General features: G+C 52.0%; 1 protein-coding gene across 4 annotated transcripts; it reads left to right on the top strand.

Annotated features, from left to right (window-relative positions):
- The first annotated feature begins 391 nt into the window (after positions 1 to 391).
- On the top strand, positions 392 to 13,717 carry CST7 (cystatin F). Of its 4 annotated transcripts, XR_009603460.3 has the most exons (5): positions 409 to 578; positions 9,986 to 10,179; positions 11,851 to 11,967; positions 12,358 to 12,425; positions 12,545 to 13,717. XR_009603460.3 is itself a non-coding variant. In XM_060610622.3 (4 exons), exons 1-4 carry the CDS (start codon positions 509 to 511, stop codon positions 12,620 to 12,622), a joined length of 459 nt encoding a protein of 152 aa, XP_060466605.1. In that variant the 5' UTR covers positions 392 to 508; the 3' UTR covers positions 12,623 to 13,717. The 4 variants fall into 4 exon arrangements, 3 of the variants coding, with proteins under 3 accessions (XP_060466605.1, XP_060466608.1, XP_078300438.1); XM_060610622.3 differs by lacking the exon at positions 12,358 to 12,425 and having other exon boundaries at positions 392 to 578; XM_060610625.3 differs by lacking the exon at positions 12,358 to 12,425 and having other exon boundaries at positions 396 to 578; positions 10,007 to 10,179.
- The last annotated feature ends 1,026 nt before the right edge of the window (positions 13,718 to 14,743 follow it).

Raw genomic sequence — 14,743 nt, 5'->3', positions numbered from 1 at the left:
GAGAGAGAGAGATAACAACTGGGGGAGGGGCAGAGAGAGAGAGAATCTCAAACTGGCTCCGCGCACCGTCAGTACAGAGCCTTGGGGCTCCAACTCAGGAACGGTGAGATATGACCTGAGCCAAACAGGGTCCGCGGCTTAACCAACGCAGCCACCCAGGCGCCCCCGTTATCTTTTTAATGCGTTCTCTTCCATGTATGTTCTGAAGGTAGAAAAATCACGAAGGTTTTGTTCACAGCTTCTCATTTCTCTTCCTCTTCGCCTTGCAAATAATCGGTTTGGAAACTTTTGTAAAGGAAGCGGTTGACTTGGTAGCCCAAAGATGTGGAGGTGAGGAGCTTCTAGTCAAAATGATTCAGCAAGAAACCATCACCGCCCCGCGCCGCCCCAGCCGGAGGCAGGCAGCCCCCACCCCGGCCTGGGGGCGGTTTGCAGGGCGGGGCCCCCCCTGCTCTCCAGCACTGGGCACCGACTACCCCAGTGCTCACCGCTCTCCACGCAGGCAGCCATGCGGCGAGCCCGGGAGCTGCTCGCCTTCTGCTGCCTGGTCTTGAGCACCACCGGGCGCCCTTCGCGAGGTAAGGACAGGGTCTCCCCTGGGCCACTTCGTGTCAGGGCTCCAGGGCTCTGGTCGTCCCCGTGGCGAGGTCCCGAAATTGCCCGACGGCGGCTGGGTGCGCCATGAGCTTCCAGCCAGGTTGCTCATGTTGCTGAGCCCCAGGGACTGCCTGGGGCGGGCGGGGGGAGGGGGCGGGCAGGGAAGCGTCCTTTGTTTTCAGCCCCTCCAGAGACCGGGGGCCTGAGAACCGTCCGCCCAAGGGAAGCTTTCCTGTGGCTCCTCCACGGGGACCTAGCCCCGGAATGTCCAATGGTTAGTTCCTGCTGCTGTCCTTCGACTTGGCTCCTGGGAGCCTGAATATCAAATACTTCCTGCCGGTCCAGCGTTGGGGGAGAAGGGGAGGGAGGAAGTCGCTGCTGTGCTCCTGGCAGCTGAGGCAGGAGACTAGGTGACTTGCCCAAGCTACACAGCCAGTGAGCACCTGTCCTCACTAGAGCACGGAGAAGCAGGCGATGCCCTCCCATCACTGGAATCATAGGCCAGGGTCACTGGTGGGGACTTAGAGGGCCCCCACTACACCTCCTTTAACTTATATGGTGGAGGCCTCACATGCCCTCATGGTGACACTGCCTCTGACCTCTGGATTGTCTCAGGTGGGTGCTGCATTTGGGGACATCAGGGACAGGACACCCTGCTTCCTCTCTCTCCTCAACCCTCCTTCTTAGCTCTCATGGTTAGGACCCCCCTTCTCCCCGGGATGCCACTGTCTTCCTGTGCCCCCTACTTAGTGCCCATCCCAGGAGGGGACATCAGGGGAAGAAACTGGATGTTCAGCACATTCCTTCTCAGAACCTTAGTGAAGGGTCTGCTGGAGAGATGTGGAGCCTGCTGTCTTAACTATACTGGGATTTCATTATTCACACTCATTGTCAATTGTTTTGCCACATTCCTCTGCTTGCCTGTTTCCTCACTGAACAAAGCAGGGACAGGAACAGGATTGAGTGGGAAATCCAGAGACAGGTGGCACTGGCCAACTACTAGTGGCCTCTTGCTGGCAGGTGCTCCCTCTGCTGCTGCTTACTGCTGGACCAAACCCTCTCCAATCCATGCCCACACCAGAGCCGCCTGTCCCCTTGGGAGGTAGGGGAGATGGGCTCTAGACAGCAGCAGCCCTCCGCTGTGAGACCTACTCTCTGTCACTGAGCAGCATCTGGAAAGTCCAGAGCCCACACTTACATGCAGAGAGCCTTGGGGCACCATAGACTCCCCAAACCTACTAGCTGTGGAACCTGCAGCCTAGCCTCCCTAAGCCTCAGTGTCACCATCCATGAGATCGGTAAATAACTGCATCACCTTGGAGAGTCCTGACTGTGGGGGCCCATGGAAAGCACTCTCACTGGGTCTGGGGTGCTTGGGAGTCACCCACCCACATCTCTGCTCTGAGTCTCTGCCATGTCTGCCATGCTGATAGCTTCCCCCACCCCCACCCCTCTGATGTAATCCCTTCTGGTGCTTCCTTCATTTGACAGATGAAGGCCCAGCAAGAACCTCAGAAAGAGGGGCTTGGAGGCCCCTCTTGTCTGGTGGATGGACAGAGACAGGAACTCAGCCCAGCCCCAACTCTGCCTCCATGGCTCTGACAGCCTTTCCCTTCCCTCCTCTGAGAACAGATTCCAGAGCCTTCCCATGGGGGAGTAGAGTATGACAGGGCCCCTGATGATGGTGCCATTTGGGCATATGACTTCCCCACACACAGACACTAAACTGCACTGACAGAAATGCAGAGCCCCATGGCAGCTTCCCTTTCTGATCCCTTCAGGACTTGGGAAATTGCTGCATCATTGTCCTTAGCCCATCTGTTGTCTCTCTGGGAGGCTCCACTGGGCTACCATGTCATACTCTGCCTCCCTCCCCTGCCCCTAGCCAAACTTGCAGTGGCCCATCTTCCCATTTACAGGGCTGCCAGAGCAGAGGCCCCAGAGACCAGCAGCCACCACTCTTTCCACCTGTAAGATGACATGAGTTCTTGTTACCAGTAGCAAGGGCTAGGTACACCTGCCACACCCAGAGACCACCAGCAGCAAGGTTCACACTCCCCTGCATCCTGGGAAGGGGCCCTGAGAACTGCTATAGGCTGCATCTGGGCCCATGGGGGTCACCTGTTTACCCTCAGCGACCTCTGCTGTAGCCATATTGCATATTTGATATTTGTTAATCATTACACTATTCATGTCATTTGTCCATAAAACTTCATTTGTACTGGCTCCTGTCTTCTCATCACTGCTCTGTGAGGCCAGTGCCATTAACATCCCGATTTTACAGAGAAGGATACAGAGGCTCAGAGAGGGGTAGGCAACTTGCCCAAGACTTCACAGCCTGAGAGGCATAGCTGGGATTCAAATTCTGAGCATGCGTCAGTGGGTTAAATCAAGGACTAACCATATGTAGCCTCAAAAGGATGGGCCTATCCTTAACTGAGAGCCCCCAGAACACAGCTGGGTGGGTGCAGCCCCATGGAATTCATGGCAATGACCCAGACTTACTGAATTTTTGTGTCTTACAAGAAGAGCACATGGATATGGGGCTCAGGGTGACATCTCCAGGTAGGGGCAGTACCCTACCCCAGTGGACCCCAGTACCCATGAGCCTAACATTCACTACCCACCACCCAAGTTCTTAAGCATAGCCTTCCAGACTGTAAGCTCTAGGAGCAGGAACCTATAGGGCCCCCTCCCCATGGGTCTCAACACCTGACCCACAACAAGGGCTCAGAGATGCTGTTGGGGAAAGCCCAGCGTGGATGTGTCCAAGCAGCTGCACAGAGGAAACCACCCCAGGTGACAGGGGAAGAGGCATCTGCAGGGACTGTCAGCATTTGGCTCTTGGGCACCCTGGTTCCCTTCTCAGGGATAGTTTCACAAGCTGGGGTTCCCTCCACCTCCAGTAGAACACTCCTGAAAGAGAAAGGTGATGGGGAACCCCAGCCTCCCCAGAGCACCCCCTTTTCCTTCCACTTGCAGGAACTAGCCCCCCCCCTCATAACTGGGACCCCCAAAGTAGCAATCAGGGTGGGGCAGGGCAGGCCGGAGGGGATCACAGCTCTCTCCAAAGGGTCTAGTCTTCCAAACAGCTTCAGTACTTGGGACACATGACCAGCATCCTGGGTTCTACTGCCTTCCTACAGGACATGTGTCCAACACATCTTAGTTTTTCAGAAAAGTAAATTAAGGAACATCTGCCAAAAGCATTTACTACTGGATTATTTTACCAGCTGTTCTTGGTGAGGAAGTCTTTGCCCCATGTCTCTTACAGACATTGCTTGTAAGTTTGGTGGTAATTCCAAGGCAGATTACTCCTCTTTACTCTGTGTAGAAACAGTCAACTGTTGCAGCAGGTAACATCCTGGCAGTGTCCCCAAGCTTTGGCATCATCTGTCCAATTGTGGATTTCATTTAAACTCTTAGGTGTTCTGGGGCCTGTACATGCAGTACTCCCCTTAGAGAGGAGGTGCTCGGAGAGCACCTTGGGGTGGCCTCCAGAGCCTGGCACACAAACAGGGGTCAGTGTCATACTCTGAAGGAAAGGGTGTGGAGGCAGATGGAGAACAGGACAGGATGTTGGGAGTAGGAATCATTTGGGATTTATATGGAAAGTTACATTTTTAAGCAAGGAATAGCAGAACATTTCCTTGAAGCTCTGCTTCCCATTCTGATCAGAGGGAGAGGAGACTTTTAGACTCCTCTGGGTGTTGAACAAGGAGGAGGGGTGGTTTATGGAAGACGACAGGGGGAGATCCCCTGGGGCAGGCCCCAAGCAGCTGCGGAGACTGTGGGATCCCCGGCTGCCCCCTAGCTGATTCCTACCCACAGGTTCTGCTGCAGTGCCCGCTGTCCTGGGCCTGCTGAGTGCACGGCCCCTGGGAGGAGGCTACAGCAGCCTCAGATAAGCAGCCCCCTAACTTTAGCATCTTGCATCTGCACCCCAAGTGTTCAGTCCCGGGTGCTGTTACAACTGCATGCTGGGGGCGGACCTCGGTCCCCCACTCAGCCCAGCACAGCCTGCTGTCTCCCTCATCTGCCCCCAGGTCCCCCTGTGCCCTGGTGTCTTGCCTAGTCTCTTGAGTCATTTTCTTCAAGATCAGCTACAGTTATTCCTCTCCTGAGAGCATGAAGGGTCCCTGGGCATCCTGCTCCCGGGGCTGCTCTGGCAGAGCCTGCATGCCCTCCTTTCATACTTGTCCACCCTGACCAGGCCCCACAAGGGACATCTGCCCACCTTCATCTTTGCTGTTCCCCCAGGCTTTGTGCCCTTCTGGGTGTGCCCCCCACTCACTCCCCAGCTGGCATCAGAACCATTCAGGCTGTGATGCAGAATCTGGGACTGCATTCCCTAGGGAAGGCCCACCTGCCTGGGCAGGGGCAGCACAGTGCAGCTCCATGCAGAATTTCTCATTTCTCCTCACAAAACTGCTCCTCTGCCCATTGCTCTTTCTATTGTCACCCAGGCCATCACCATGTCCCCGGTCTGAATCCTGGATCAACCTTTGCTTGCTGCCCCCGCCCCCCAGCCTCCAGCTGCCCTGTCAGTCCTGTCTTAGCACAGCCTTGTCCTCTTCACCTGGGTCACCTCCACAGTTTTTTCAGTGGCCTCCCATTTGCCAGCCTCCACCCCCTCCCCCCAGGGCTCTCTTCTTGCCCAGTGTCAGCTTCCTGGGAGCCTCCCGGCCTGCTCACCTCCCCTTCCAACCTCCCCTCCAGGACTGTGGGCTCCCCAGGCTCTGAGTCATTTGGCATTACCTGTAGTGTAGCACCTACAAGAAATACTTCTTGGATGAGAAAAAAAAAAAATGTTTGGTCTTTATAATTATTTGAAGCTGATTTAAACCCACTCTGCACTCCTCTGGGGACTTAGTCTCTCCTGGGTGGAATGGGGACACATGCTGCCCTTGGTTGTGACAAGAAAAGAACAGTTCTGGCTGTCCTGCTCCCCAGACTTCAGCTGCACAGCACACACCCAGATGCCCCATCCCTGATGACAGCCCAGGGCCCCCTTCGTGTGGGAGGGGCTCACCCCTGGCCCAGGCCACCCAGGCTGCCCTGTCATCTCTTGCTCAGAACCCACGTGGTGGCTCCTGTTCTTCTCTGAAGGACCACTGCCTCTTTGGGACATTGATTCTCCATGAAAAGCCTTTCCCTGTTGATTTCTCTTGAAGGATCCTAAAAATAGATTTGACTTTTCAACTTTTTTTTTTTTAATTAAAAACTGTTCAGACAACTGTGCTGATGAAGTTTTACTGACTTGAAGCCTACATTTTAGGAAATGTGGTTAAATAAAAATAAACCAACTTCAGTGTTTTCCCTAAACTTTTTGTAACATTACCGAAATTGCTCAGGAACCAACATCACATGTTTGAACAGGACACTTATCTGAGGTTAGGCCGCACCTATTTTCACTTCATTTTTTAATCCTGTTAAATTCAAGGAAAATTAAATTTAATATGTTTTATTTAAAAAGCCATTAGCAGTGGTTACCTTTGAGATCATGAGTGACTTCTAATTTTGTTCTTATATTCTTCTGTTTTTCTTTAATGTCCCACCAAAAATACATAAGCTTATAATCAGAAAAAGCAATAAATGTAATTTATACAAAGCAAAAAATAGAAGTCATATTGATCCATAGCAAGGGGGGGGGGGGTGGTCCTCTAATCTCTGAGAGCAGGAATAACATTAGAGCTTCAATCCTTGTGCCAACGTGGCTTCATTCTTTCTCTGCCATCTAGATTACATTGATGAGCAGAAATGAAGCTATCAAAATGGTTTTTTGTTTAAACTAAAGATCATGCTACACTTCCTGTGGTCAACAGGCACAGGTGCTAGAGGAGCAGGCCCTGGGCCCAGCCCCTCCCTCCTCACGTTAGCATGTTTGTGTGCAGGGGCCAGGAGGTCCCCCCAGTAACACCACCTGAGTCACAACCACGTGGGAAGCTGGGGAAATGCAGGTTCCAGGGCCTGACCCAGCCCAACCAGCCGAGCTGCTGGTGCTCAAGGATCACAAGTAGTTTTCCTTGTTTCCATCTTCAGAGACTTTAACCAAAGACTGTCCTGTGAGGGCTGGATTCCTGCAAGAGAATCCCAGTGTTGTAAGGGACAAAGCTATGAGGGAAACTGAGGCCAGCAGATGGCCATAACCCTGTGTTGGTAAGGGCACCAGCAGTATGCTGTTTTCACAGGGGACAGAGGGCAGGTCCTTGGGGCTGCTAAAGCTTTGGGAGCCTCGCAGAGGTATCATGGGCTTAGTCTTGATGTTTCGCCTTTGGCCCAAGGAACCAGCTGGGGAAGATCCATCTGCCAGGCGGGGCCCTGCTTGGTCAAGCAGTGCTGGCCCTCCCCAGACAGCAGGAAGCCCAGGGCCACAGAACACACAGACCTGTACCTTCCCATGCCAGTCCTCCTTCCATTGTACTACTCACACAGGGGAGGGGAGAGCAACCAGCCAGTGCCCACCTCCCATCCCACCTGTCCTGGTTCTCACACTTGGCAGGGGTCTCATGTACACAAGGTGTACAGCATACAAGGCACTGTGTGCACAAGGGGGTCTTGTGCCATAGCAGGGGCACAGCACACAAGGCACCATCCTGCTCAGCACTTCCTAGGCCCAGCCAGCCCACTGGCCCTATCTAACCCCTACCCCCACTCCCATACAAGGTAACAGGCATTTCCCTCAGCCCCCTTCTGTCAGTCCCCATGGGTGGGGGACTCCTTGTCCCCAGTGGAACATCCCAATGCAGCTTCCATTCTAGAAGCTCCCAGAGCTTCTATTAAAGCTCTGTTGAACTTACACTGCCACTTCCTCCCCTCAAGTTGAGATTTCTTGACAACCCAGGGAACCAGCAAGTATCTTGACTCCCTGAAGGCCTGCATGCCTTGTCACCATTATCTTCCTCAACCCAAATACACTTGAGTGTCTCTGACCTGAGCCAGACTTGTCTCTCAGGAGGGGATGGGGTGGGCTAGGGTGGGCTGGGGACAGGTCAGGACTAATCTCTCCACCTTACATATGCTCAGCCCGGAAGCTTGGTTAGTGCTGCTGCTACCCACACATCCTGAGTCTCCACTTCCTGCTGTTTCGGCACCTCTGCCTGGTGCTAAACTCAGGCCTCCCCTGACTGAACATAGCCGCCTGCACCACAGGTGCTCCCCAAGGTCACAGTAGAGGGAAGCAAAGTCTCAGAGCAGCTCAGGACACCATGTCCCTATCTATACCCACAGCCACAACCACGTGTAGCTACTGAGCACCTGAAATGTGGCCATGCTACTGAGGAGCTGATTGTCACAATCTGTTTAATTTAGTTAATGAAATAAAACCACTCAGCTCAGGATCATCTCTGGCATGCTAATATTTCAGGGAACTCTGGGAGAAAGTCTTAGTAAAGCAGTTTACAAATGTAAAATCCTCTTCCCATTCTCCCTCCCACCAGTTTATTTAGACTTTTCCCTCCAAACTTTTGACTTTTTATTTAAAAAAATTTTTTTATTATTATTTTTTACATTTATTTATTTTTGAGAGACAGAGAGACAGAGCATTAGTCGGGGAGGGATAGAGAGAGAGGGAGACACAAAATCCGAAGCAGGCTCCAGGCTCTGAGCTGTCTGTCAGCACAGAGCCCAACGCAGGGCTCGAACTCACAAAACCATGAGATCATGACCTGAGCCAAAGTTGGACGCTTAACTGACTGAGCCACCCAGGTGCCCCTGACTTTTTAATACACCAGTTGTCCACTGTAGAAAAATTGACAAATACTGTAGAAAAACTGACAAACAGAGAAACCTAAATTCACCATGAGATGAGCCACCAACCAGAAAAGGCCACCATTGGCTTGTTGTGATACAGAACCTGTGGGGCTTTTTTTTTTTTTTTTAAGTTTATTTATTTATTTGGACAGAGCATGAGCGGGTAAGGGGCAGAGATAGAGGGGGACAGAGAATCTAAAGCAGGCTCTACACTGTCAGCACAGAGCCAGATGTAGGACTTGAACTCACAAAACTGTGAAATCATGACCTGAACCAAAATCAAGAATCAGATGCTCAACCAACTGAGCCACCTGGGCACCCAATATATTCGTGTTTTCTTTATAATAGTTTGTAACCCGAATTGGCACACACCCATGCCTCGGCTCTCAGCCCTTCTCTACATACCCTCCTTGCTTCAGCCACGCTGGGGTCCTGGGCCCTCAGACTCCTCTGCCCTCCTGGCCCACAGCTTGCCCCCGGGCTCTCTGTACAGATTTGTGCAGATGGCACAGCCTGATCCTGCATCTCCTGTGGACAGACCCCTGCACAGCTCCTGCCTTGCTTCACCTGCTTGCTTCTCTAGTGTTTGTCTTGCCTGTTTATTTACGGAATGTGAACTCCAGTGAACATAGATTCTGCACCCCCTGAGCCTGCGGGATGAGGAGGGCTCCAGAAGGGCCAGTGAGTGAGCTGGACAAATAAATAAAGTCAGGTCCTTCTTCAGAGTGTGGCCTGGCTCTGCTTCTGTGGGAGCTGAAAGCAGAGGATGTGGAGAGCAGGGCAGGGGTGTGGGGGTCCCTAGTTCTGCCAGGCTCTGTCAAGCACTGAGGGACCCAGCTGCTGGGGGAGAAGCCCCTCATGTTGTTTACCCCATCTTTTATCCAAATATGGGCCTCTGTGGAATAGGAAGAGCATGGAAGGATGAAAGCAAGCCAGCCATCCCTCCCTCCACCATACACCAGCTCTGCAGTGGAGCTGGGTGGGAACGTCGCCCAGGCCTGACCCCCATCCTCAGACTTGTATCCAGAACAGCACAGAAGGAGGCAGAACGTGAGGGGTACTGGGCTATGCTGCTGCCAGGAGCTGGGGCCCCTGGGGAGGCCAACCCAGAGCCTGGAAGCTGGGCAGATTCTGACAAGAGTCACTGAGGCAGGGTACAGTAGGAGTGTAACCACAAGTAAGAAAGTAGGACAGGCCTTTGGGCACTTCCCCATGGTCCACTTCTTGGGGACAAGCTGAGGAGCTGGGGCCAGATGGTGGTGGCCTCAAAGGCCAACTGGGGTGATTCTTCTAACCCCTGGGGCTGCATCCTGCCCAGAGGCTCTGCCACCTGGAGACATGTTTCGGTTTTCTTTAATGCATTAGAAATGAACCTGGGTTCTGAAGGAGGCTGTGTGGGCAGGCACAGAGACAGGACTATATTTTATTCATCACCAGACACCTCACTGCGCCTGGTCCTCAGCTCTGAGTAGGGAGCAACCATGGGGACGCATGATAAATGCTGTGTGGGGTGTGGGGTGGCTGGTTGAGGGGGTAGGTAGATGGCTGGAGGCCACACTGGGAGCAGACAGGAGAACCAAGGTATGAGGTGCAACACTGGCCTGAGGACCCTGCTAACAGTAATGTTCTTGTCTAGTTCTGTGCTTCTCTCTTTCAGATTTTTGTGCCCAGACCCTTAACTCAGATGTGAAACCAGGATTTCCTAAAACAATAAACCCCAATGACTCAGCAGTCCTCAAAGCAGCCAGACACAGCGTTGAAAGGTTCAACAACTGCACAAATGACATCTTCTTGTTCAAGGAGTCCCACATCAGCAGAGCCCTGGTCCAGGTGAGGGTCTGGGTCTCACCAACATCCCGTCAAGGACATCCCTAAGAGGCCAGGCTGCAGTGACTCCTATCTTACCAGGGGCTGGCCCAGCTAGTACCCATCCATCAAGAACACAGACCCAGGCAGGCCAGGAGGCTGAGAGCAGCAGCCACACAAACAGCCCATGAGCAGCCAAAGCCAGAGTCACCAAGGGCACAGCCAAAAGGCCCTGAGCCACCTCTTACGAAAGCATGCTTCTGGGAGGAGCCATCAGGTTGTGGCCCACAGCACATCTGGAACTAAAACAAGGAGGGCAGGGGCGGAACGGGGCAACTGGCACTGGGCATGCTGAAGGCTGCTGGGTGGGAGTGGGGGGTGGTGGTAGTGGGAAGAAGTGGAAAGCCACCCCACAGGAACCAAAGCGAGGAAAGCATTGCCCCTGCAGAGTGCACACACTTGCATCACCCATCAGAGCCCCTGCCCTGTCTCGCCCCCGCAGCAGCCCCATAGGACATCTTGCCATTTTCCATTTGGGCCATGTTTTTCACTCACAGAGCTTTGCCCAAACCACTGCCCCTTACCCACACACAAACCCCAAGGAAAGGTGGTGAGGTGGTCCTACTCTAACAGTTTTTACACATACTAATAATGGTACCCCTGTGTAACAAGATTATTGGAAATTCTAAACATCTTTATACTTTTTGAAAATTGCAAACTTATTTATTTTTGAGAGAAAGCATAAGTGGGGTAGGGGCACAGAGACAGAGGGACAGAGAATACCAAGCAGGCTCCAGGCTGACAGAAGAGTGCTTGATGTGGGGCTTTAATTCACAAACCATGAGATCGTGACCTGAACCCAAGTTGGATGCTCAACTGACTGAGCCACCCAGGTGCCCCAAAACTGCAAACTTGTTAAAGGGCAGCATATTTTTATGATCAGAAAGTGTGTTGTAGAAAGGCAGTCTGGTGTACAGTGGGCTTTGAAAAGCTGTCCCATGGAAATAGCCAAAGTGTTAGCTCTGCAGGGACTCCCCTCAAGGCGCTGTGGGATCTTCTCAAGCCTGGCTCTCACCTCCTGCGGGAACACCATAAGCTCGTGATGCTCCTGCTGGTGCTCGAGGGCCTACAGGAGCTGGTGGATGGGAGGTTATCCCTTGGTGACATTGGGGACTTTATTTCACCTGGTTCTTAGTGGGGCTGAGGCTTTATTGAGAGACCACGAACAAGGAGATGATCCAGGTTGCTGCCACATGCAAGTGGAGAAGATCTATTTTGAAACTGGGAAAAAATTAACCACGGCTGGCATGCAGGGCAGGGACTAACCAGCAGGTCAGCACAGGCTGCAGGTGAGTGTTGGGCGTGAAGGGGGCATCAGTTCACCTTCACGGGCACAGGGCCCATCCCTGCTGATGGAGAGTTCTGGGCAGGAAGGAAATGTCTTGGACACAGAGCCGCAGTCTCACCTGGGAACCAAGAACTGGTGCCATGAGCAGGACCAACATGAATGGGTAAGAAGGGAGGGTTCTGGGGTCTAGGCAGCAGTGTCCCTCCAGAGCTCTCTGGTGAGTCCCAGATAGGCCTGCACACCCTCAGCCCCTTTCCAGGGGTCACGTCCAGGCTTCTCTCCTCCCTGTCTCCATGCCTCCTGCTGGTGTGGCCAAGTAACACAGATGTGGCCTGTTTCCCCCTTAGATTGTGAAGGGTCTGAAGTACATGCTGGACATGGAGATTGGCAGAACTTCTTGCAAGAAGACCCAGCACCCTAGTCTAGACAACTGTGACTTCCAGACCAACCACACCTTACAACGGGTAATCAAAGGGGTCTCGCCTCCTTACACGTACTCACTGCTGTCCCAGCCCCTACCCGCTCCCTAGGACTTTGGGAAACACCCCCTTCATCACCTCTCTGCCTGCAAAGTTCCAAATCTCACTCACAGACCCAGGAGAACACAGAGATGAGACTCCCAAGAGAGCACCTCAACCTGCCCACCCCACACTTCCTCCTACCTGAGGGACACACCTCCAGGAAATAAACACCACGAACTTCCGGACAGGGGTAGTTACAGCAAAAAGAGTTTTCAAACAGTTCAGAAATTATAGACACACATATACATGCAGGGAGAGAGCAAATGTGACAAAATTCAATTTGCAAATGAAAGAAGTATATATTCTTGAATCACTCTTTCAACTTCTCTGTAGATGTGAAATTCTTCAAAACAACTTGGGGCAGGAGGAGAGCTTAATAAGGAAAATGCACACACACACAGGTATGTGTGCACATGCACAGCCCACAGGCAGCAGCACCAGAACTTAACCTCTGTGGAGCATGTCGGGAGGGCGGCCTCTGCCCCAGGAAGATTCTCAGGAGGATTCTTCTTTGTTTCAGACTTTCAGTTGCTACTCTGAAGTTTGGGTCATCCCCTGGCTCCAGAGGTTCGAGGTGCCCGTCCTCCACTGTCAGTGACTTCCACCTCACAGCAAGACTGCACCTGTGCTGTTTACTGTGCTCAGTCACAGCCCTGTCCTGGCTGTCACAGACCCTTGGACCTTCTAGAGGAGCTCAGCAGTGAGCAGAAGTGCCCACAGGTTCACTGCAAAGTAGCCAGAGTGGAAGAAAAAGATACTGCCCCTGGCTAGATTATTTCACATTTTTTTCTAAACTTCATTTTACTAATGCTGTGTCCCAGACAGATTTGGGGTCTGGACACACAGGAGCGAGTCCTCTGGTGGGAATTTTTCAGGTTCTGGACCCCTGAGCAAGCCCAATTACCCTGTGGTCCCACGCTCACCAATGAAAAGCCCAGAGATCCATCCCTCTGACTGAATAACTGTTACAGCACTGGGCAGAGGACCCAAGTCTGCTATTAAGCACCTTTGCCCTTTCATGGATGAATAAAGTCATGAATAAATAGGAATAAAGAACTGACCATCTCAAAGCATCTTTAAAGGGACAGTTAGGAGGGTGAGGTGTTGTGAGGGGTGCCCCTCACTTAGTGGTCTAATGAGTATAAGTGACTTCCATAAAGCCCCTTGGAGGCTTTTCCAGCCACTCACTGCTAGCTAAAATATACTGAAGACCAAAGCAGCCAAAACAGGCCAGCATATATCTACATCATGAACTGGCAGGACAGAAAGCACCCCACTTTGGAGGGCACTTACCCTCCAGCTGGGTATTCTTCTGACAGGGAGCCATACACCCAAGTTCTCTCCACTGCCTTTGAGGCTCAGCATGCACACAACAGCACCTGGGCAGGTGGGGTGAGGCAGAGTGCTGGGACCACTGCCCACAGCACCTCAAAAGAAGGGAGTCCAGGTTAGGGATGGAGGTGTTGTGTTGAGTTGGGAGAAGGAGGGGACCACTGTGAGGTGGGAGGCACTAGGGTCCTCGTAAAAGACAGGGATTGAGCTGGCATTAGAAAGTGCAAGGCTGGGCCACAGAGACACCCAGGAGCTTGTAGACAGAGGCTTCACTCAGAGAAGACAGCCCCCCCAGCCACCTTGTGTAACCCTGGGTTCAAATGCAGAGCCCCTCATGTTGGACTTCTTCCTCTCCAGGTCTCTTCAAACTACAGGCAAAGTACACTGTTGCCTTTAAAAAAAATACAACTTGATAATTCATAGGAAACAAAATCTACATTAAATATGTATGACAACTTAGTACACAGTTATAAACTCGATCAGTGTGAACACCATAATGAATTATCCTTTGGCTTCCTTCAGTGAGGACAGAACTACTTTAATAATCCAAATCCTCATTCATTTTTGCTGGCTCACCGCCTTCTGGTCATTTAATTCAGGGACAGTAATGGCAACTATGCCACAAGACATTTAATTTATTCGATGACTCTGAAGGCCATCCTTTCATAAAGATAAATGAGTTCACCCGGCCCTGTTGATCCCATACATACATTAACAAGGTGGCAGGAACACCACCTTGGACACAGACAAGGGGACAAGAAGACACAGCAAATGAAGGGATGACCCCCTGCTAGCTCCCAGTCAGTCCTCATTTACATTTAAAAACGGATCAGAGCACAGAAGGCCAGGCCTCTCCTGAAAATTATTACTAAGCCTCCAGTCCCACTGGCCAACGTGGTATCACCTGGCCTCAAGGTCAAAGACGAGAATGCACACATGTCTGGGGTAGAGCAGCCTCACAGTACCACTGCTCCAAGCTGAGCTGCATTTGAACTCCCCCCGCCTAGCCAAGAGCTAGGGCTGACCTTCCCTCTGGGAACAGAGAAGGAAGCCTCACAGTTTAATCTCAAAACTCTCAGGTTTCAACACCAACCTATCCCCACAATTTTCAAAACATCATTTGAAATCTTGTCCTACAGGGATGCCTGGGTGGCTCAGTAGATTAAGAGTCACTCTGACTTTGGCTCAGGTCATGATCTCACGGTTATTGGGTTCGAACCCGGCATTGGGCTCTGTGCTGACAACTCAGAGCCTAAAGCCTGCTTCAGATTCTGTGTCTCCCTCTCTTTCTGCCCCTCCCCTGCTTGCACTCTGTCTCTCTCAAAAATGAATAAATATTAAATTTTTTTTTAAATAAAATCTCTTCTTATAAAGTAAACAAAGAGAA

This window comes from Panthera onca, chromosome A3 (genome assembly GCF_046562875.1).
Source record: "Panthera onca isolate mPanOnc1 chromosome A3, mPanOnc1 haplotype 2, whole genome shotgun sequence".
NCBI lineage: Eukaryota > Metazoa > Chordata > Mammalia > Carnivora > Felidae > Panthera > Panthera onca.
The sequence above is the reverse complement of the archived record's forward strand: the minus strand, read 5'-3'. Positions and strand labels throughout refer to the sequence as shown.